This window comes from Aythya marila (genome assembly GCF_965140915.1).
Source record: "Aythya marila genome assembly, chromosome: 2".
NCBI lineage: Eukaryota > Metazoa > Chordata > Aves > Anseriformes > Anatidae > Aythya > Aythya marila.
In genome coordinates this window covers 119,198,999-119,223,443 of record NC_139043.1, presented here as the reverse complement: position 1 = coordinate 119,223,443, position 24,445 = coordinate 119,198,999, and the positions used below count along the sequence as shown (strand labels likewise).

Below are 24,445 nucleotides of genomic sequence, written 5' to 3'. Positions count from 1 at the left end.
AAAAATACGTGGTGCACACAAAAAGCTACAGATGTTTCACCTTTAGTGAAATGTTGCTACCAAGAGTTATTCCAGGAGTTATTTTCTTTTAACTTGTCAGCCAGCACAGATTCAAAGAGCTCTGACTTAAAAACACAGCCTTCAAGGTCTGTGGAGAGGTGGTATGAGGTTGTTGTCTGGGTTTGGACAAAACATCCCAAATATACACAATAAGGGAGACATCAATTTTTGCCTGTGGTTACTTACCACAGCCATGTTAGTAGTGCTGGTGATATATCTGAGGATTTGTTGTGCTGAAATTCTTGATCGCTTGCCCCTCTTCACGTCAGTTCCATGTATTTGTGATTGTATTTTCTGACTTGTCAGGGCAATTTGTGGAGAGCCAGTGATACTGATGCTGAGGGAAAACTGCAGCTGGTCAAGAGACTACATGCAGGTATTTATTTTCAACAATGTCTATACCCAAAAAATCATTCTGTTATTAAAAGCAATTTTCTGAGAATCATGTTATGAAGTAATTACAGAATTTGTATTATGTAAAATTTCCAATTAAAAAATCATTAGAAGACTAATTTTCAAAATCTCCTATAGGCACACAATATATATTTTTTTCCATTAGCCTCAGCCTAGAGTCTTCCAGATCTACTTACTGCATTATCCTCAACAAAAAGTAACACTACTCTAACACAAAGATTTTTGTTTGCTTATTTATTTTTTCCCCTATACACACACAGGGTTGGGCAATCCTTAGAATCAGATACCCAATAAATTTACTCAAGTGAATGTTAACATTCACTTATTTTATTACTTTAACAAACACATCTGAGTTAATTTCTTACAATATCTTTGAAAACAACCTCAAAATGGTGTAAGCAGCTGTAGTAAAATGCTTCAAACATTTGAATGAATTTTATCACCAATGGCAGGAATTTGCTAGTAAGGCTATTTGTTCCTCTTCCAGCAATATTCAGGCATAAGTTACATCTGGAACAGGGACAGATCTAAGTTATTTCCATTGTCTGTTAACACAGTTCAAATGGAATTGATTTGCCTTCCTTACTCCACGAATAAGAGGCCTAGCCCTTTAAATGCTGTTGTTCCAGTTTTAGAGGAGAGAGGTTATAAAACAGGGGGGCTTCATTAAAATACCATAGCTGGCACCTCTCAGAGGCACAGGAAAAGAATATTCACTGAGTAAGTAACACATTATAAATTATAATTGAGATTCAATTCTCCCAGGGAGAAGGGAAGGTAACTTGTCACTTGAAGTGTTGTGAGTTTCTGAAAATGGACTAGGAGTTTAGAGGGTATAATGATATCATTAAGAAATGCCCTTGCAAAGCAAGCAAAATTATACTATACTGTTTCTTGAAAACCGCAGGAACTCTTTATTGTTCTGTCAGCAGTAGTTCAAAGAGCTCTGTGACCCCATTAACATTCACTCAGGCATGTATAACAAATTGGAGGGGTGAAGTTTCTTGAATAGTTAATTATATTTTGTGTGTTTGAATACCTATTGCTGCTAGCCATGTGGGCTCAGTGTCACAAATGCACACCTTGCACACCTGGTTTCCCTCACAGCTTTATTTATCTTTTAATACTTAGAAGAGAAAGCAATGTCAAAGGTGGAGAAAGGGCAGGGAGAAAGGGAAGTAGCAAAAAGCTAGATAAGGGCCAGCTGCTCTGATGACCAAGGTTGAGCTGATCTAGGACTTCTAAGCAGTTCTGCTTTCAGCAGAATTTTTTTCAATGACCAGAAGACCCTTCAAACCCACTTATCCATGGTAGGGACTGGGTAGGAATATTTGGAGTATTATACTAAAAGCTTAAGCTTATAAGTTCCTCTCACAGAGGAACTTCTCTCAGTTTCAACAAGAGGCAGCTCTTCTGGATAAGTTATTCTGTATGAAAAGTTGTGGGTTTCTCATTAAAAAAAAAAAAAAAAAAGAGAGAGAGAAAAAAAAAAAATAGACTTCTCATAGAAAAGCTTAACTTCAGTATCTCAACAGAACCACAGCTCGGCTGTTTTGTCAGCCTTAGTCCTTTGTCAGTCCAGTTGTTGAAGAGGCTCTTTCACACGTGATGCCAAATGGGTACAGTCTCCATGCTTCAGTGACTGTTGACTTAAGCAAAGAGAGTACCCAGCAGAAGAAAATGAATTTTTTAGTCATTGCCTGTTTGGATTTCAGCAAACAATTTCTCTTTTCAGTTTAAATTGTTCAGATTTTGCTTGCAAATACAAAGGATTAAATTTTTTGCATAATAAAATTAACTTTTTCTTTTTCTTTTTTTTTTTTTTTTTTTTTTTTTCGGAGAGAGAGTGACAAGGATAGGAGATATTCTCTCCAATGTTAGCACAAAGCCTACTCACATTGATTAATTAAGTCCAAATTTTATCTGTACCAATTCATTATTTTCAGTCACAGTACAGATTCAGGAATCCTTATCTCTTTAGGACTTTCCTCTCACAGCTGTCCTCACACTTAGAAATAAGTTTGATAAATATCAAGTGATACGACAAAGGAAAAAACTATCACAAGGAGGTAAATGCTGTGTGTGTTATACTGAGGTGTTATTTCCCGAGAAACTGTCTAATTCAGGTTCTCTCTACTTGCTAATTAAGCCAGATAACACTAGGATTGTCAGTGGCCCTCTTCATTAAACTTCTCTCAGATATTAGAGTAGGACCTTTTGTAATTGCTGCAGACATGTACATGTGTGTCAACATTCCCACTAACTCAAAAGAAACAATCTCTTCTGAACATTGAGAACATGCATTACTGAGCACACTTCTACTTAGTCAAACCTGCTTCTAAATAATCTTGAAAAATAGAGGATTTTTTATATATTTGTATATTAATCTATAAGCCTTGTCAAGCTTCAATTCCATTTTCAGTCCTGCTGTTGTCCTCCATAATTCTTAAACAGTGATAAAGTATTTTGCTCATCACATATATATTCATGCTTCTGCCTCACTTCTGGAAAAAAAAAAAAAAAAGGTATTTCGACATTCTAGATATATCTGCTATTTGAAAAATATTTGCTTTGCAATTATATTTGTGCTAGCTATGCTTTTTCTTAGCCGTATTTTTATTGCATGTAGATTAGAGTAGATCAGAAAGCTTCTTCTGAAATGGAAATGATTTTCATTACATTGCAGCCATGCTTTAAACTGATTCTATTGCAAACAGTTCAAAATAGTGGGAGTGTGCTCAGAGTTAAAAGCAGAATACACGTTCAGATGATATAGTATGTGCCTAACATAAAGGGATGCAAAAAATATCCTGAAAGAGTTGTAGGAAGGTTTGAATTACAGAGCAGTACAGCTGCTGGAGGAATTTGCTCTGAAATGTTTTGTGTTTTTTTTTCCAAAAAAATGTCAATTTGTCAAAATCAAAGCTTGGCAGAGGGCAAGGGGTAGAGAGGAGGGAAGAAGAAAGTAGGGAGTCTCAATGAATTTTTCACTTTGTGTTTTCATCTGTTCCTTGGAATGCTGTAGTGTTTGAGATGTTTCAGTTTGACATTTTTGAATCAAGGAACCCCTGCTATTCAAGAATGTTTGTTTCAAGTGTGAGGCTCTACACAGTGAAGAAGAGAAATAAAAATGTTCAACAACAAACTAGGTTCAAGATAACTAGACAAAAAGTTCTAATCAACATTCAAAATTTCCAAAAATTGCTCAGATGTTGAGAGACATTTTCACCAAGCCTGGAAACTTGTTTGAAATTTATTTCTGCCAAAGAGTAATAGGGGTGGAATTACAGTCTCCATAAAGGCAGTGGAAAAAGTGCCATTCACATCAGTTGGAACTTCACCTAAGGCTTACCGAAGATATTGTGGTTTCTTCTGGCCATATGCATAGCCAATACTGAAGACTTTAAAGGTTGTTTTGTTTAGGAGGAGGTATTAATAACAGACCAAGCTTTAAAATGAGTTGTTATGTATAATAGAAAAGTTCTGTTTTTCTGCACACAGTGAGAAAAACAAACATGCAAATGTTTCTCAGAATCATTGCCTTTCCAGGCTTGGTAAAGATTTAACAGAAGTTTAAATTGTTCCTGCCTGCAGCAATTTGTTACCAAACTTGCACAAAAAATTATTACTTTCCCTAGAGCAGCATAATGGAAACAGTGAACACAAAGTCCTGGTGTGAGCCCTCCCTGCAGCCATGTGAGCAGAGCCTCTGGCTCTTGCAGGGCAGCGGCCAGGGACCGATGGCTGTTCCCACTGATGCAGTACATCCCTAAGGGATGTGCTAAAAAGGGGACTGGGAGCAGGGTGGGTAAGGGCACAACTGATCTTACACTGCTGCAGCTGTTTTCCCAGGGATCATGGATTTCAGTTCAGACAGTGAGAACCCAGCATGAATCCTCACCTAGAAAGAGCCTGGTCCTTACCTACCTGTGCTCAGGGGATAATTCACGCTACATATAACAGTTTGCAGTCATGCTGTCACTTCACCTCTTGCTCTGATTTCCTTTATTCCCTCTGTTTCCCTACTCACACATACCTCCATTACCACCCCATGTCTCAAATAAAATAGTATCCATTCCACCTCTATTCATACTTAGCTCTCACTGAAATGTCACTACTCGTATATCTTATTTTTGTCTAGTTTTGTATATGCAACCTATTTTATATTAAAAAACAAACAAACAAAACCACCACCCAGCATAATATTTATTTGTCATAACAAGAAGGTTTCTGCAGTTAGCATTCTCTTCAGGAAGCTTTCATTCAGTTTCCATACTAAAAAGTGGTTGTAAAAGAAGTAAACAGCTGTCACAGATGCGCTGCTCCTGAGGTTCTATGAAATTAATGAGCAGAGGTATAATGTAAAGTAATGCAAGTAAATTCGTTTAGATCCACATTTTATACAAGCAGAAACATTGAAGAAACATGTATGATCAAGATTCAAGATCTAATATGAGCTATATTTATGTGTTGGAGGAAAGTTTTGGGGTATGACTAATGTCAGCTCTAGCTGCTTGTTTACTGGCTACAACTGATTTTGATTTTAAGCAGACTTATTGCAATATGTAATACTGCAGACTTTTCTGTCTCCTTGTCAGAGCTGAGTGTTTGCCTCCTGTCTCATTCTTATCACCAACTCCATGAGACCTTTACTAAAATGTAATAACTGGCATTAAAAAAAGACTTTCCATTTAACATATCCAGCCTCTTGGGCTGTCCCCATTGCAGCTTATCCTCACCCACAGCCAAAAGCCTCCAATTGGCAAACATGGTTGTGCTGATCAGTTCTACTGAGCAGTTAATTCCAATTTTCAAGTGGCAAACGTACATCTACAGCCCACTGTGCTTTTCTTGTTCCTTGTTCCTGTCAAATCCCCAGAGATGGTAGGCACACAATGAGCACAGGCCTTCTCTTGCAGAGAGTAAAGTCTGTTTATCTACCTTTATTTTATATATAATGAGTCAATCCCTTTTCTCGTCTCCTAAAATTTCAAAGGCATCCTCACTGACAGCTCAGAGAGTACTCACTCTACATATCAGAACAGCTGTTGGAGGCAGATAGCATGAGCATTTCTGGAATGATTCAAGCTGACCTTGTTTCAATGGATACTAAGTGCTCATCATTAGCTGTGACTTCGTGCTTAGCAGTTCAGCAGAGGGCTCTAACATGAAGCTCATTCTAATTGGGGAAAAAAAAAATAAGGCAAGTAGAGAATAGATTTTAAAACTTATGAGAAATCATTTAATGGAAAAAAAATTGTTGTTTTTTTTTTTTTTTATGTGCTTGTATTACAAATGGTTTCATCCACTTATCTGCGTAAATATGCAGACATTTCATACACATAGTGGATTTGAAATAAAGAAACTTTCTTTGCTACAGATGTTTAGGAAGCAAAGAATCCCGCTGCATTTTACAGCATCTGTTAAATTCTAATCTGTAGGCATTTTCCAGATGATGAACTTCATTAGATCTTGGCATTGTCTTTTCAGAAACAGTTCAGTGATTCTTACTGGGATGAGTACACTGTTTTCTTCACAGAGCATATTTATCTTCCTTTGTAGGTAAAACCACATTTACATGTATATAGCTAATCTTACCTCTATAAACAGAAGCTTGAGTTATTGGCAGGGCCTTTAGAGATGTCTGGGAAGCTACAACATGCATTTTGGACATATAAGCACACTATGATTATGGCATGGGATAATCCTGCTCTTATATTCTGAAGAAATTTTCTGCCCTTGGTAGGCCACTACTCAAGAAACACATGTTCATCTGCTACTAGCGTCCAGTCTAGAAAATCCCTTTTCCCTGCATTTTCCCTGTCCTAGGAAAGATAATGGCAAGGCTTTTGTACAAAATCCAAAATGTAAAGATTTCCTTTTTTTTTTTTTTTTTTTTTTTTTTTTTACAAGTCTTTAAATCCTGAATATAAAAAATAAAACCAGTGTTCCTTGATGTATCTTTCTAACAGGGGAAGGCAAAAGAGTGCTGATTCTCAGCTCCATAAATCATTGCTTCACAGATGTACACAGAGCCCCAAGTTACACCGCTGAGAAACTGGTCTCAGCTACCTGTTGATTTCTGTCTTCCAAGTTTTCAGCCTGAAAGACTGGGGAGAAGCAGAACTAATGAATGGGTTATGTTTGAGCTTGCATTTAGTCTCTCAGAGATACTGTTTTATAGCCTATGCTGATTTTTACACTAGATGCTAAGATTTTGGGGCCCCCAGCACAAGAGGGATGTTGAGGCATTGGAGCGGGTCCAGAGGAGGGCCACAAAGATGATCAGGGGGCTGAAGCACCTCTCCTGTGAAGAAAGGCTGAGAGAGCTGGGGATGTTCAGCCTGAAGAAGAGAGAGCTCCAGATGACTTCCTTGTGCTTTTTCAGTACTTAAAGAGGGCTTATAAATAGGTGGAGAACAACGTTTTGCTCAGTCAGATAATGACAGGACAAAGGAGGGGATGGTTTTAAACTAAAAGAGGGGAGATTTAGATTAGGTGAGGAAGAATTTCTTCACTCTGAAGGTGGTGAGGCACTGGACAGGTTGCACGTAGAGTTTGTGGATGCCCCATCCCTGGAGATGTTCAAGGCCTGGTTAGATGAGGCCTTGAGCAACCTGATCAAGTGGGTGGCATCCCTGCCTATGGGAGGAGATTTGGAACCAGATGACTTTTAACGTACCTTCCAACCCAAACCATTCTATGAGTTTTTATTTGTCCTTGTCCAGTCTAGCATATACATATCCACATGTAGTTTAACTTGCCCATCTTCTATTACTGAGGATTTGAGCTGGTCTGCCTTTGGTAATCCATGACAGAGAGCTCTGCATCTTTCAGTCTGTTACAGATACCTGATGAGACATAACAGCACCATAGGTTCGTATCACAAACTTCTCCCTACATTACAGATTCCTATGGAAAGGCTGAGATAGAATAAGTCTTTTTAGAGTGTTTTGCAGTTTGTTATGATATAGATTCTCACTCACTTTAAACTTTCAGGTAAGAGCAGTACTATGTTCAGAAACTCTAGAAGACTAGTTGTATCTTATACTTACTATGTAAAGCCTCTCATAGCGTGCCTCTTTCAGATGATTCTTAAAGAATTCAGCTGGAAGTACTATGAGGTCAGACCCCAGTTTTCAGAGCATGTAAGCATGGACAGAAAAGTTGTTTTTTTTTGCTCCAGGATCTGAGCGGGTAAAGGAAAGAATAAGCTTCCAGGTCTGGCAAGGTCTCCAGGTGCATGAGCATTGCCTGGGCTCTGTTCAGATCCCCTGTTAGACTATATCAAAGATATGGTCATACCCAGGCTGTAATAATCTGAAATGCTATTCCATAATCTCAGAAAGACTTTAACTAAACAGTAACTGACAACAAATAAGAAATAATTCAAGAGCTTCTTGCCACTCATAATGAAATGGAATATCATTGAAACAAACATATTTCCAGATGTTTTTCCAGATTTTTTTTGAGGCAAACGTATTTTGAAATAAACATATTTCAACATAATACTTCTCTTTTGAAACAAACAAACAAACAAACAAACAAAAAACAAACACATTGTCCTAGGAAAAAAAATATTGTCACTGGAAAAGTTTTATTAGCTCTAATATTTAGAAAAACAATTCAGGAAGCAAACAAATTACACCTTTGTAATATTTTTTTTTTCCCTGTAAGTCCTGCATTCAAGTCTGCATTTTAACATATTTTATATTGTACCTCTTCCTTCTGAAGCACACACAACATGAAAAATATTTGATTGTAGAAGATAGTGTCAAGAGACAAGTAATCTGCTGCTGTAATTTAGCTGACAGTCTCATATAATCACAGTAGGAGGGAATAAAAAAAATCTTTAAAAAAAAATATATATAGCTTATATTAAAGATAAAAAAGCTTCATAAAATTCTAATGTCCAATAATGTACAAACAAATGTGCTAGCTTGATCATCTGACTTGATGTCTGCATCAGTGATATTCTGGACAAATGAAACTTAAACATTAATTTTCTGAGAGAAGCTTATACAATCTTTCCCTTATTTGATTTTTTTTTTCTTCAGAATTTTATCAACAACAATATCTGATTAACGTGTTCAAGCATCACCTTTATCTCCTTTTATCTCTCTCTCCTTTCAGAAATACCAGTATCCAATTTTCACTAGATGATGACAAATTGAAGATAAAAAGAAAAAAAAAAAAAAAAGTTTAATAGATCTCCTAATAGATGTTGGTCATAGCTTCTGTCAGGCTATAATGAAAATCTGGGGCAAAGTCCTGTTTGCTGATCCTGGTTATTCCCTGTTCCCTGTTGATACTTCTATTAGCTGCAATGATTGTAAAACTTTAATCAAAGTACTATTAAATATGGAAATAAAGATCACTCTTGCAGTCAGTCACCATTGACACAAAGTAAAGACAGGGCTTGTTTTTTAAGAGTCACTGTCTTTGCATATAGTATAACAGTTGCATTTTACAGGATTATCAGAAAAAGGAAGAAAGATAAAGAAAAGAAGGAAGAAAGAGAAGGAGAGGAAAGGAGAGAAGTGAAGGGAAGGAAAGGACTAAGATATAACCATTCATTCTACTTGTTTCAGTACCTTGAGTCAGCTGTGAGGCAAGTTAGCCTTTTTGTTAGGCAGTACTAGGTACACTGGAGTGCCAAACTGACCTTCATTTCTGAATCCAGCATGCTGATTTGTGCTGTAAGCTACTGAGATGAATCTTGGTGGCTCATGGACTTCTGATTTTGTTTTCATCAAAGGTGAGATCACAGCTTGTGCTGAATGTTTTGAAAATTTTGGGATATTTCTGGATACTGTTAGAGAATTTGCTGCATTTCAACTCAGAGAACTAGCTGAGGGATTACTATCTGGATCCATGTATGTGTTTACACAAGCTGTAGTATGTAACACTGGTGTTGGAAAAGGCAGAAGAGAAAGTGTTTATCTATATTCCTTGATAGGAGCACCCTAAAATCACAAGTCCTGTCTGGAGACAAACAACTACATCCTCTAAGCAAAACCAAACCATCATGTATGAAAAAAAAAAAAAAAAAAAGTCTGGGCTTCACTGCACATCCAGGATATACTCAGTGTAACACTTACAGTTCAGCCCTAATTCTCATGTTTATTAGAGGTTTTCAAACCAGTAGTCAGTAGCAAACGTACAGCATAGGAAAGGATTGTAGTGACCATGTTCTACTTGTTTTATTGGTTTAATGATTGCAGCATGGGTTTCTTGGCTTGGCTTTTAGACTCTTATACTCCTAATTTGTTGTACAAAATGCTGAAAGATCAGCATCTTAAGTCACAGTTAAATTTTATATACAATGATAGGATAATTACAAGATCAGCATGATAACTTCACAGATGAAAAGAACAGAGGGGAAAAATATGCTGTGAAGGGGAAAAGCTGTTCACGTGAAAAGAATAAAAATCACGATTCAAAATTCATCAAGTTATTTGCAAAATATATTGATTTCTCTTTTCCCACCTATATGTCCACATGATTAAATTCTCTTTAATGTGTTAAAATTCTAAAGATCACTAAGGTCTGCGAAGGAGTATGTGTAAGTTCAAAGCATACAGTAGCAATTGCTTAGTGATAAAAGAGCAGAGCTCATTAATCCAAGATGGTTTAGGCACTGAGAACACATTTGTCCTTGCACTTGCATAATGAGGATTGCCATACTGTACAAATATATACTTAGCATCTGAACAACTGTTGTTTAAAGTAGAGACATTGAGCTACTTTTAGGTCATTAAATAACATAACTGAGAAACAGAATAGGTGCCCTGTCGAGTTATAATGAACTAGCTTGTGTGGTGAAGCATATACAGAAAATCAAACAGAATTAAGAATAGTATTGAGCAAGAAGTGCTTCCGGGTCAAGTGGTGATGTAACTAATATTTCATCTTCCTGAGCATTTACAGACTTGTAAAGAGTTATTAAAGTCTGGGACACATCTCAATTTGTACTTCTTAGAGAGACAATTATATTTCTGCTTAACATGCAGAAGATGACAGTAATATGACTTTAAATGAGAAGTGAAATATCCAAACACCACCAGGAAGAAAAAAGCAACTTCCTTCAATTGCCCACCACAGGATGTTGGGCTAATGACATAACTGTGAGATCAACTGGTACTTCCAGAAACGTAGTGTTACCATCAACTACAAAAAAGCTGGGGCTTTCTTTAAGTAAACTCCTTCTGGGGATGATGAATAAACACCTATGAACAGGGACAGTAGAAGAAACCAGGTCTGGAAGGAATAGCTATCTTTTCTACTCCTCCAAACTGAAGCTGCCATGAGGTCGATGTATGCCCTCATCGCCATGCAGCAGGGAGACAACCTGACAGTGCCACAGCCAGAAATCTGATGGGATAAAGACTGGACTGGCCTCTTACTGGAGAGCTGAGAGTGCAACAAACTGGACAGGTACAAAAACACCTTGTTGACAGTTGATTTCTTCATGCATTTTATTTGTCCTTCTCTTCCTTCTGCATAAAGACTTTTTTTTAAACCACAGAATGTTACTCTGCAAAGAAAGCAGATGAAGTGATAGCAGCCGCAGGAGAAGATAAGGTATTATCCTTATCTTCTAGGGACTAATTGCACAGCTTGACTTCCTAATTTGTTAGAATAGCTGAAAATTCCCCACAAAGGAGAACAGAGGATTAAATTTACTGGCAGATTTTTCTACCTCATTTTTGAATAATAACATGAAGTAGAGACAACTGTGATCTAATTATAGGTAATTTGTTAGTCAAAAAATTAGTTGGACAAATTGTTCTTTCTAGTATATGAGTTAAAGTTAAAATATGCACACCAGGGAAGATTATTTCTGAGGTATTTATGACTGCAGGATTCCTGCAAAGGACTACAAATAAAATGGAAGTACAATCATTTATAAAATCTCGTCTTTTGGAAATGCAGCTATGTGACGTGGTCCTTAAACTGCCTGGTCCAAGATTGAGGTCAGCCCTCCTTCAAGCAGGATGTTGGATGGGATGACCTTCAGAGGTCTTCCCAGAAGTCTGAAGTTCACCCTGAGCACCATAGCCTGTGCTCATCTTCAGGTTGCTGCATCAGGTCCCAGTTACTTTGCCCTCACATTCCACCTCTCCTGAAACAGCACATGGTTTTAGCTTGCTCCTATTTAGCTCAGGAACTGCGCAGACCCTGAACAGTCTGAACCATAATGTGACAGGACTCTGTGTGACAAATTAAAGTGGTCAGAATGAGGGCACAACAGGGAGCCTGTCCTCCCTCTCCCTCATTTCCCTCCGACTCAAATGCATCCACACAGACAATACGACAGCACACTTCCATCTGCTAAGGGAACTGCTCTCTTCTCCTGCCACCCTCTCTCTGCATGCAGTTGTGCTTGCATGTGGACTGCATGCTCCAGGAGGCAGATGCTGCTGGATTTTAATCCCCCCGATTTCTCTGATGGATTAAACCTCAAATCTCTAAACCTCTTTCTTATTGCAACAGTAAATAATGCACATATTGGTTACAGTGATTTCCAGATGAAATAAAAGCAAAAGACTGCAAAAATGAAACATCTGAATAATAATATAGGCTGCAAATGAATCAGACACAGAAGGGTTCTGGATTATTTTCTCCTACCACCTCTGCACCCTGCCCAGTGCCTGCTGAGGCATGGATCACTGGCTGTAGTAACGAAAGATGTAAGCATGTTACCCACCACCTACCTGCAACCCTTCAATGGCCAGTTTAAGGATAGATGGCGTAAGTTTAGAGGCTTGCTTGAAGGAGAAGTTGCTCCAATCTATAATTAGAATGAAGCCATTTATCTGAAGCTCCTGATCTTCGATGAGCACTTCCAAGGACAGTAGGATAGCCCGAAGGATATCTATGAAGGAGTTCCTAAAGACAAAGAATTTAAAAAAAAAAAAAAAAAAAAAAAAAAGAAAAAAAAATCAATGGTTGCAGTTATCTTCAAACCTCAAGATACACAGCTTTGCTGTGGATAGGGTATGTGCAATGGACGGGGATTTATTCTAGTGGAATTCTTTTTGAAAAGAGAGTTATTTCAGAGGCGTCACTAAAGAGCTCCATCTCCAAAACTCACATTCCTCTGCTTGATGTGATAAGTCCCGTTCACTGGTGGATAAAATAAACCCTGAATTAAATCTTTTTGATCCTTCTGGCATACCTTACAATAGATTTTAGCTAAGCTACTTTGGGAAAATATTTGTCTGTGGCAAAATGAAATGGATTCAGGCTATCAATTTAAATCCCTGCTCCTTTGGAAATACTCTACCTGTTTTTTTGTTAGTTTTTATTCTTTTCACTATAAAACGGAAAATCAAAACAAGAAATAAGTCTGTACAATATAAATGGTGTGGTTACAAATAGACTGCCTGGTTTCCTGCTTGAGTGGAGGGAATGATCCAAGGCTTTGCACAACAAAGTTTATCTGTTGCCTTATGTCTGAGAGCCAATTACAACATGAAAAATAACTGCATCCACCCAAAATGGAAACTTTTTATTAATTAGCAGCTACCAAAAGGCTGTCTGCAAGGCTTCTCTCAGCTCTGGGAGAATAATTAGAAACCTCCAAGGTCAAGAAGGAGATAGCAAGTGACAAAAGAAAATATTGAGATATTTTCTTGAAAGTCTCTACTGAGAAGCCTGGGCAGGTCTCTTCTTCCATCTTAGGCATTTTGCAAAGGTGCAAGTTGGCAGCTTTAGTAACTTATTCCACATTTATACCTGGGTAAACTGAACAAGGCACTTTTGTCATCTCTCCTTCTCACTGAGATGATTTGCGCACAGTTTCTTTCAGAGAGCAACAAGCAAGGAAAGCTTCAAAAAGTGCAGCTTAACCATATCTAAAATGAAATCATAACACACTGTTTCATCTCTGCTTAATTCTCAAATTTTGATGAGGCCTGAAAACTGAAACTGTCTATTACAGGGAAGTCTCACACCATGTTCTCCCACAGAGATTTTCATTTAATACTTTTCTGCAATTTTCTTTAATTTAAAACACACCATCTGAGCCTCCAGGAGAGTTTTTTTTCCCAAATCCTGCCTGAGAAAAAAAGCTGTATGTAGTCAAAACAAACTTCTCCACCATCGAGACCTCTACCCCTGAACAGCAACACATCATAAATTTTTATTGGAGGTAAATGCTGATTTTTTTTTTCTTATTCTTTCTTTTTTCTATCAACAAGTTTTGAGTGAAAATGTGCATTCCTTTTCTAAAGGCATGTTCTGTTGAAAAAGATGTTTCTGAGCTTTGACTTTCTGTATAAATTAGAAGCTTGTCCAAAGTATAATTGCTGAGGTAACTTGCAATATATAGAGGGCTCAAAGAGATTTAACTTTGTTGGTGCCCAAGAACAACCCCAAACCTTTTCAAACAGTATGGAGAAGTTGTGCTAGACAGGCAAACTTAAGAAGTACTTTCTTTGACAACAAAAGGTGAAGGAATACCAATTGGAATGACAACTGTCATTTATTTTTAGTCTAAATTTACTTCAAAAAAAATGTGACATACATATAATACTGCCCCGCTGAAGTGGGTGATGACTTTCAGGCAGCAGCTTCAAAATACTATGCTTTCTGTGACAAGAAAAGCAATTGCCCCTCTACTAAATTTATGTCACCTTATTCTACCCCTGCATCCCTTTCCAAGGAGGTCTGCCTTCCACAAGGACAGTTCCAAGGAAGCTCTCAGAGGTATGCAGTGGCTACAGAAGTGTCCTCATACACATACCAGCCTTCTCCACTCTCTTGTTGGTGTCAACACAGAATTATGTCATCATTCATGGATTGGCTTTATGGCTAGACTGGGGAAGATGGACTAATCCAGCTCAATTTAACCCCACATTTGTAAATATTAAAATAAACCAAATACTTGTTTTTACTGAGGGTGTGAAAATAGGTTCATACTGCAATCAGAAATGATTTCAGCCTTCATTTGTGCAAAGGAGTTTTCTTAATAAATACTCAATCTCATTTTCATGACCCTTCTACCTCTGATGCTTTTAAAGGCTGCATAAAGATTTCAGCAAAGGAGTATGGAAATGGTGCATAAAATGCATATTTGTGTAATCAATTTAAACTCTAAATAACAACAGAATATTTGACTGAGCAAAATCTTCCTCATAGACCCTGCACTTAGGAATTCCAGTTTTTGTTTAGATGTCTACATAAATTACTGGGTCATCAAACAACTATTTACCTGTACTTCCCTGTACTTTCAGTGGAGATACTGGGAGATACAGCACCCAGTTTCCTTAGAAATCAGTCTGTCTCCTGCCTAGATGCCTGTCTGCCTCCCTATTTTCACAGTTTTAAGACATGGTGTATGAAATAGACTCAAAGTCAACACAAAGACTTTTTTTATTCTTTTCTTTTTTTTTTTTTTTTTTCAGATGAATACAAAGACAGATGGAAACAGCACAGAAGTCCTCCAGGTGGGCTGCTTGCAGGCCCACTGTTTTGTGAATGCAGGGACTGGATAGAAATCAGAGTGCCACTTGAGGCAATCTGCTCCCTAATCTCAAGGCTTTGAGACAAGTCATTCAGCTGTGTGACTGATTTGCATCCAAATAATTTTCTGTGCATGAACATAGAACCACTCTATTAGTCCATCTCTTTTGTTGCTTTGCTTAATGTTCCCTTCTCCAACTTCTCTCCCCCACACCAGTTCAACTATCTCACACACAAAAAAATAAAATAAAATAAAATAAAATTACTATTGCTCGAAAGGAAATCAAAAGGAAACGTGTAAGGTGCTGTAAAGATTCAGCATGAAGCCTGCTGAAGTGAGCCACTAATGAGTTACAAAAGAGTTGCACATGCCCCTGAATGACAAAAGGGAGAAAAGAGGGAAATGGCATATCTGCCTTGGCTGAATGGGAAGGTACCACAAAAGAGGCTCTTCAAATATCCTTTGGAATATGGGAAGTTAGCCCAACAGAAGCTCAGGGTAAAGCCCAATAATGTAAAACAAAAAGGAAAATGGTTTAGCTGAGGGATTTGGTGGAGAGATTAGCCAAAGGCATAACATGAAAATAAATAAGAAGAAATTACTTAATTATAAGAGGCATAAGCAGGCTGTGAGAGAATCAAAAGGCTCAGTGGAGTACCAGGGTGCAATGGGAACAATTAAAGGGGATAAAGACATTGCAGGGAAATTAAATGATCTATTTGCATGTGTCTGCCACCAGCAATTTTGAAGAGATACCTGGAAAATAAAGGTGAGGGACTGCTGGAAAATAAGTCAAAAAAGAGACACTGCAAGAAATTTCTGAGTAGACAGCATTAGTAAAGGTTTTTGAACTAAACAGTTCAGCACGGGCTCTGTTTTAAGTATGCTAGTTAAGATAATTGGATTATTCAGATGGTTATAAGTATAAACGTACAGAAGTACTGGCAGCTGAAGCCACTAAGATTGCCTGGTAATAAGCAAAACAAACTGCCACTAAAAATCCTCTGTTTCCCACAAGACAGTAAGCTAACAATGTTTGGACCAGTGTCATTATTTTGTCAGTTGCAGACAACTTGGCTTGATGTCCCTAAGTGAGTATGCAGTACAAGCCTCTCCCCTGTAATGCTTAACTCAAAATACTTAAAAGCTGGCTTAGTTAAATGCAAATGTAGATTAAAGGGATTTCTTTTCTTGTTAAGGACTGGCTTGGGATACAAAATCAATGAATTTATCACCTTTTAAATGTAATGAAGAAGTGAACTTGTTACACCATCATAGTTAACATAAGCTAACAGAAGACAAAGTAGTACAAAACTGTTTTTAAGAGTCTGCTGAACACCTAAGAGGAGAAGATGGTATAGTAGAGCTCACAAATATGCTATGGCTGAGAATAATAGAATAGCATTTAGCATGCTGCAAAAATGGCATAGATACAAATCAGGTAAGAGACCGCATCTTGCTTCCCTCCTCACACAATAAATCACCAACAGAGAGCAGAAATGTATGCCTAGCTTCTAGTCACAGGAGGAACTACCACTATCCTGCTAGGAGTATACCTATTGGGAGTAAAATGCGAAAGATGAATTGGAAAAAAGAAGGACCACAAAAACATGTTCAGTTTACCCGAATTATCTGAGCTAATCAAAGCTGAAGATGCTGGAAGGAATGTTGAAAAAGGGCAAACATGATCCACGCTATAGATCAATGCCGATGAAGGAGGGAGAACCTAAAAAGGAATATTTTGAATTGCTCCCACACGTGGCCAAGATGTAATATTCACAAAAAAGAACTTGGAAACCAGTCAATGTTGTTTTTTGAAGTGAGTTTATGCATTGGTTCATACAAAGGTATTTATTTGAGCAGATTAAGTTCTCTTTTTTTTTTGCTCATGAAGTGTTGATAAGAAAGCTTCAGCTCCTACAGTGTGTCCTCAGAAAATATGTTTTCTTGTTTGTTTGTTTGTTTTTCCACTTAAATATTTAAGAATTTTAAAACTTAATTCAGAAAATCACTGGAAATTGCTGACATGCAAACAAGAACCTGGGGAATCATGTCATGGTTCAAACTGCAGTTCATCAATAGATGTCCTGTCTCCCTGGCAGTGGAGGAAGACGGCAGTCAGTCCAACCACTGCAGGACCTGATCTTTACATGTGATGGCTTTTTGGTGAAGAAATGCCATGTGTATGTACTGTACAGGACTTGGGGCAGCCCCTGGCTGGAGAATAACTAGGGGTAATAACTGCAAAATGAAGAATCATGAATAAATGTAATGACTCACTTAACTAATCTTACACCAGAGAAGATGAACAGCTGAACAGAGGAGCTCACAGCTGACTCATGTGCTGAAAAGTGCTTGTTTGTCTCATCTGATATGAATAGTGTGTATGTGCACAGAAATTAGCAGGACTTGTCTAAAATTCACAAAGCAAATGGGTTACATTCACAGCAAATGTTCACAACAAATATTTTGACCAGCCATTGTGTAGCTTTCTTTGTAGAACAATTCAAAGCTATTTGAAGTCATTATCTGCAAAAATGTGAATATTTCACCAGCACACAATTTGAAGAAATTCTTACTCAACAATAACAGGTTTTTTTTTTTGTTTGTTTTGTTGTTTTGTTTGTTTGTTTTCTTGTTTTTTTTTTTTTTTTTTTTTTTTTTTTTTTTTTTTTTAGGGCACAAACCCTTTCTATATTATGCCAAAGTTAAGTTATGGATTATTTTTTTTACTTTTTTTTTTTTTTTTTTTTGTAAAAACAGAACATGAACATAAAACTCCTAGTATGTAAAACACAAGTTGCGTCACTGCTCTAAATTATTCTTCTATCACATCTAGTGTAGTTATCTTAGGGTGTTCTAGTGTTTCAGCTTCAGACAGGCATCTCTCCCCTTCTGTAAAGAAAAGATAGCAAGCTTTACCCCACAGCATCTGTGTGAGCATAAAAATAAAATTCCCAAGTAACTTTGCATCCAAGATAACAGACAGGATAAATAAGTGCAGTGGTTTGGGTTCTGCCTTCCCCCCTCTTTGGAAATGCTTAGTCCACTGGGTGCAAAGAATGAAGTAGGTTAAGATGAGATCTGAGCTGTGTTTAACAGTATTAGAAATTCACTCTTTAGCTTATAACTGAATGGAGGCCAGTCATCCACAGATATCTGGCTGTCTCTGAATTCCTCCTTGGAGTGAGCTGGCTGCCTCTGCCATTGCCAGTGAAGGGGAAACGGGCCAGCCTGCAGAAAGAAACTGCATCAGTTTATTCTTTTCTCATCTGAAAATCGCCTCTCTAAGGCTTTCTTAAAGATATAAAAATATTCATCATGTTACATTTCTGCCTGAGGTATTTCTATACACAAGTATTATGATTATTTTTTTTGCCTACACTTTCTACTTCAGTTGAACTCCATAGCAACCAATAGCCCCTGAATTACATGCTCTGCATTCAAGTCTGTGTTACGTGTCTCCTCCTACATACCCTCATTCATATTGTTGGCACACTTACAGATAAATTCTTCCTTTCTGATCTTAATGCAACTGTGCAAGGACCCTTTCTTATGTGTGTTTTGACTGAGAAACAGCCCCCATACCTGATGAGGGAGAGTGCAAATGATGGAGTGTTGTGGACCCCTGATGGGACCAGCTTCCACCAAAGAGACCTACATGGGGAAACAAGCAAGTGATACCTGATCTTCTCTTTGCCTGGCAAAAAAAACAGGCATAGTGTTATGATGCTGTGAAAAATTAAAAATTCCTACACTACTACCCCTAAATGCAACTGAGAAAACAATACTGCATAGCAACTACAGCAGTATGAGTGGGTGGTCCCAAATACAATTTTCCCTATGGGGAACATGGGAAGATAGGCAAAGAGTGCATTCAAGCATCAGCACATGCAAGCAGGACATGGTGGTTTTAGGTTAGTGGTCTCCACTGTTAGGAATCTAGGAGATGACAGGTGGGAATAGACTGATGGGTAAAGCTCAGGATACTGTTTCAGAGAGGTAGTGTTTAATCTACTATTCTGGTTTTACCAATATTGTGAGGATACTATCACTTCAGAGCACAACTGCAGTAATAATGAAGCAGGAAGAACTCTGGTACATGAATAGCTTATGGTTAATAGCATTAGGATTGATGACTTCTGTTGTTTTATTTTATTCTGTGTGATTGCATAGCCTTTTCTTATTGCCTCTTGGCACTGCAATACATTCTTGAATCACACTAAGCTGTTTGCTCAATTTCTTGCATCATTGCGTTCCACAAGTTAATTTTTCATTACAGAAAGAGAAAGGATTTACTTTTGCACATTATGAAGCTACTGCCTAATCGCAGAAAGCAATTATACAGCTCCTTTGTTCTATTATTATAAAAAGGTACAACCAGCATTACTGATTAGGTCTCCCTTGAATCAAGTTTTCTCTATACAATTGTATTCTTCTACCTATATTTCTACTGTTTCTTCAAAATTTTTCCATTTTAAATAGCCCTGAAAATTTTTCTCCCTCCTAATGTGATTACCTCACTCATTCATAACTTTAATGAATTCATTTTTGGGGGCAGTTACATTTTTACAGCCCCTTGTTTTGAGATAATTCAATGTAAATTGAATTCACTATTCAAGGTGAGTTTGGAATATCAGCATACGTAAAAGAATGTTATCTTTTCCTATTTATTCTCTGTCTCCTTCTTAATGCAGCCTAACATCTTATTAACTTTTTCTGATCGGCACTGCACAGTAAGTACACTTCTTAATTGTTTTGTCCATAATGACTTGATTTTTTTTTTTTTTTAGAGGTTAAAAGTAATTGAAAACCCAGAAGAAACAGCATATAGATAAGAGAGGATGAAGGATCTGCATACAAGATGGAGCCACATATTAAAGTACATGTTCTTGCACTGCTCTTAGACATTTTTTTGTATAATAAATTCAGCTTTTCTAGGTCATTCCAGAAATTTTCAAAATTTTGCTAATCTTTATTAACCTATACCATTTTCCATTATTTTTTTTGTCACTTCACCACTTACCTATATCTGACAAAATTATTATTGCAGGGCATTATGGTAACATAGTTTTGACACTTACAAATCCTACTCTCTGCCTGAAATTTCAAGGCCACTTCTATGTGCAAGGCAAGAACACAGTATGTTTACTAGGATTCCTGAAAACATTTTTATGCTACACTCCACTAAAAGATTTTTTATAAGATAACCAAAAGGTGTGTTTACATACTTTACCTCAGACAATTCTAATAAAATTATCTAATTGACCCTTTGGTTGCAAACAATCATTCTTACAACAGATCTCAATGAAGACTAGATCAAACAGTAAAGTTAAAATCAAATAACTCTGCTCACCAGTGCATACATTCTGAAAATGCTGATTTCAGAATTACAAAGGTCATACTATTGCTTATGCATATTCAAACAGTGCCCAGTTATATGTGGAGCACTCATCAATCCAGAAAGCTTTGCAAAATGTAGCAGAATGCCTGGAAGTTTTGCTCAGAAACTTGCTTTTCTCTGTGTATTGAAAAGCTTTAGCTGTGCAGCTGAGAAGCAAACTCCTTCTGCATGCTTGAAATTACAGGAAAAGGACTTTCAACTGGTAATCACAGTGGTTAACTGGCTAACAGTGAACCCAAATTGTATGCAACAAGTCGCTTCTCTCCTTCTAGTACCTAACCTGAAATCATTATGAAACCTTTTTAGAAATCTGGTCAATCTATATCTTCTATTTAGAGACACTGGTAGTATACAATTGGTATACTTGACAAATAAAAGTCAAAACATGCCTAGGAAAGCAGCTCATATTAGGAAAAATGTTCTGTTGATGCGTTCCTTTTTATTATGTATGGAATTATGGAAGGTACATTCTACAGGACAAAAATAATCAGCAGAAATCATGAGGAAAGGTGAAAAATTGAGTTCAGACAGTTAGGAGTTGACTACATCTTACTGAAGAACGGACTATCTATCCAGTGGGAAGAGCAGAGCTCTCCTGATCATGGTGAATAGCCAGTTAACTGAAAATACATTGCAGATAGAGACTTGTTCATGAAATTCCAGACACTCACAGTGTGTGAAGGCGACAGTCATGCAGTACTATGGCCCTAACAAATGCATAGCATGAAGAAAAAGCAAAATACAGCATCCCAGTGGACTTTTTAAAGTAAGCATGACATACTTCTTGGTCTGTGTGAAATGACTGCATACACAGAGACAAACTGTTGCAGATCCTGCAGCAACAGCACTTCTAGAAATGGTTCATGTGAAGATGGTGGGATATGGCTCATGTATCTTCAATAGCAAGATCGTGTGACATAAATGTTTATCTCCACATAAAGATTTATAAAGTAGTTTTGGTATTCGCAGATGCTATACTGGAGAACCAGAGGGACTGTGTTTTATTCTTCTTTTCAGGAGGAATGAAAGTGAAAAGTAGAGCAGGTGTGAGCAGTAAGCAGCAATGCCAGCAGTGAAACCAAAGAAATAACTATCAAAGAAAACAATCAGAAACATAATTCTTTCCAGACTTAACACATTTTCTCTAGTAAAAATTGCATTTTAAATATCATAAGAGGAAGACATACAAAAATGAGGTTGCTAGAAAGCTTGTAGAAGCTCAATGGTTCCTATGCCTGTCTGGCAAGTGCACATTAGGGTTTTGCTAGAACAGCAAGAAGAACAGACCGATGAAGCCATGTGAGACATCATTATCAAGGGATAATAATGAAATATTCAAATAATCAAAGCTGAACCTCTTCTATGGGTTCAGAGAAATATCAAGACATGAGAAGAGGTAGGTAAGAAAGAGTAGAAGCACAAGCATATCTTAGTAAACACCTAAAATGGCTGTTAAACCACGCAAACAATACGTACCTATGCAAACCTAGGCGGTGAATGTGGCAGACATTAAAAAAATGTACAAAAGAGATGTCAGTCACAAAAATGATTATAAATGATTTTACTTTGAGTTCCTCAGGGCCAATAAAAAACAGACAGGAAAATATTCTAATAATTTCTTATAAGCAAATGAAAAGATGTTTCAAGAACTACATATCAAAGAGGTTTCCCACTGGAACAATAGGCAACTTTGATATAGCTGACAAGGTGGAGGAACTTGATATTATTGATGTAGAAATGATCATTGGGGAACTCAAAACAGATGCTATAAAGATTCATAAGACAGCAGTCTAGAAAAGAAATTACCGGGGATCTCCTCAAAACTGAGGGAAAAAAGGGAAGAAAATCTGCTATAGTGGTTAGTGATTCAGCTGAGCAGGGGAGAAGGACCAGGGGAAACAAAACAAAACAAAACAAAACAAACCTGTAGATTTATGAAATAAATAAAGAAATTTCTTTGCACAGTTACACTGAAAAGGGCCATGAAGTTCAAGAAAAATGAGCAGTTTTCACCCTGCCACTTTGGAATGGATCCATATCTACTAGAAAAAAGTGAAGAAGTGAATAGCAACTACCATTTCCTCCTAAGACAGCAGGTTGGGTTTTTTTGTTTGTTTGTTTTTTGTTTTGCTTTGTTTTACTGAAAATGTACACAAGACATAGCTGTAGAAGATTCCAAACTTCACCAAATCTTTAACAACATATAAAATGTGATGCAATACAACCAAGAATGAAGAGTCCAGTTAAAGGCTACTAGTGGAATTTGAAAAATAGATATGTCTTCTTACTAACATTCTCTGGGTTTGTCACAGACTTTCTTGGGTATCAGACCTCCCATGTGGAAAACTGCTGGCAGAAGGTTTTTTTTGTGAGATCTGGATTCCATCAACATGACTTTTCAATACAACAACAAAAAAATTGGAAGACATAACCCAATGAATCTTAAAACTAGCAAGTAGAAAACAAAGGTCATGGAAGACATCTGTCTCAAATCTGTCTGAAAAAACCACATTGTAGGAGAAATCTTAGGAACTAATGTTGAATTTAATTATATAGGTGGTAAGAATTATATGAATAACAACTGGTACCGTAATGACACCTATGAGTGAAGTGATTGCTCCTTTTGAAGGCGAATTACTGAATACAGAAGTCAAGCATATTCAGCAGTATTCTGGGCATCTTTAATGGCCTTTTACTAAGTGTGTTTTGGTTTGGTTGACCAAATCCGTGAATTTTACTGCCACTATATAAAGTAATGTTGGTAAGTGGAACAAAAAATCTTCAGGACCAAAGAGAGCCAAAACCACCTGCCTGCTGCTTTGTGAGAGAGGAAGTGAGCTTTCCTTGGGTGTACAAGATTTCTTTGGAGGGGTCTTTTTTTTTTTTTTTTTTTTAGTTTTGGTCTTGAAGGTGCTAAATACGGTTTTCTTGGTTTTCTGATGGAATTTCAAAGAAAAGGGAAAAGAGGTGAGCCTAGAAGGACTCCCTGCAACCCAACAAATCAAGTGGATTTTTTTTTTCCAAAGCAGCAACCAGAAAAAATTAATGGGACTGACCCAATCATTTTAGAAATACAAAATACGTGAGAGTTTAGGCTGCCTTTCATCTGCCTCCCAAAGCAGATGAAGTAATTAAGGAACAAAAAATATTAAATTCCAGGTTTCAAATTGAAAGCTGGAAACTGTAAGGGTTACATATTTTTTAAAAACACCCCCTGTGCAGGTTCAGCAGACAAAATAGGTTATAAATAATTTCTAAGTACGATTTTATATATCATAATCACAAAAAGAAAAAATTAAAGCATGTTTTAAAACTCAGACCAGTCCTTCATAATTTTTAGCACTTCATTTTCTCAGAATGCTGTGACAAATTGGAAATCTGCTTGAAGCATTTAATCAATACCTAACTTGCAATTTTTATCAGAATTTTAAACCTTAAATTTCACCAATAATCTCTACCTTTTAACCAACATGGTTTATTCCACCATCTAGCAGCAGAAAACTTTGTCCTGTACGGAATGAGATGGATCTTTGTGTCACATATTGATAGATGCAGTGTACAGTTAGCGTTTAATTTGAGAACACAAATAAAGCAGAAATAGGATTGTGAAGCCTTGTACTGGTATGTTAACCATTATACATTAATGATGCAAGGAAGCCCCGCCTGGTAACCTGAATACAGTACATTTTTTTGGTATCTGCCATCACTTCTCAGTAGGGTACATATTAGTATCGCAGGTGAAGTGTGATTCTTGCCTTGGAATAGTAATGGGATATTGGCAGACTATCAAAATTTCACAAGAATTGCCACTGAAAAAAAAACAATATGAGCGATTTATAAACTATTAAAATTCAGTTGAACTGAAGCAGAGCTTTATACAAATTGCAACGTTAGGGATTCTGAAAGAAAAGTGTCATTAATTTCTTTCTACAAAAGTCATCAGTAACATCCCAAATTGCTCTAACCTCTCTGTACAATAAAGTACATGTGGACATTTATTCTCTCTCTTCTGGTAGCAACTATTTTTGGGTGTGGTGTTTCTGGTGGAAATATCTGTGTTTTAAGTTTCTCAACTCGAAAAGGTACATTGATGATGT

The 24,445-nt window shown here is 37.1% G+C and overlaps 1 protein-coding gene across 1 annotated transcript in view; it reads right to left on the bottom strand.

Annotated features, from left to right (window-relative positions):
* CLVS1 (clavesin 1) overlaps positions 1-24,445 on the bottom strand; it is a gene marked incomplete at its 5' end in the record, with an annotated part of 95,640 nt that overhangs the window by 55,322 nt on the left and 15,873 nt on the right. Inside the window, 1 exon segment of the mRNA XM_082754824.1 lies at positions 12,192-12,366. Coding sequence (XP_082610950.1) covers positions 12,192-12,366 — 175 coding nt within the window.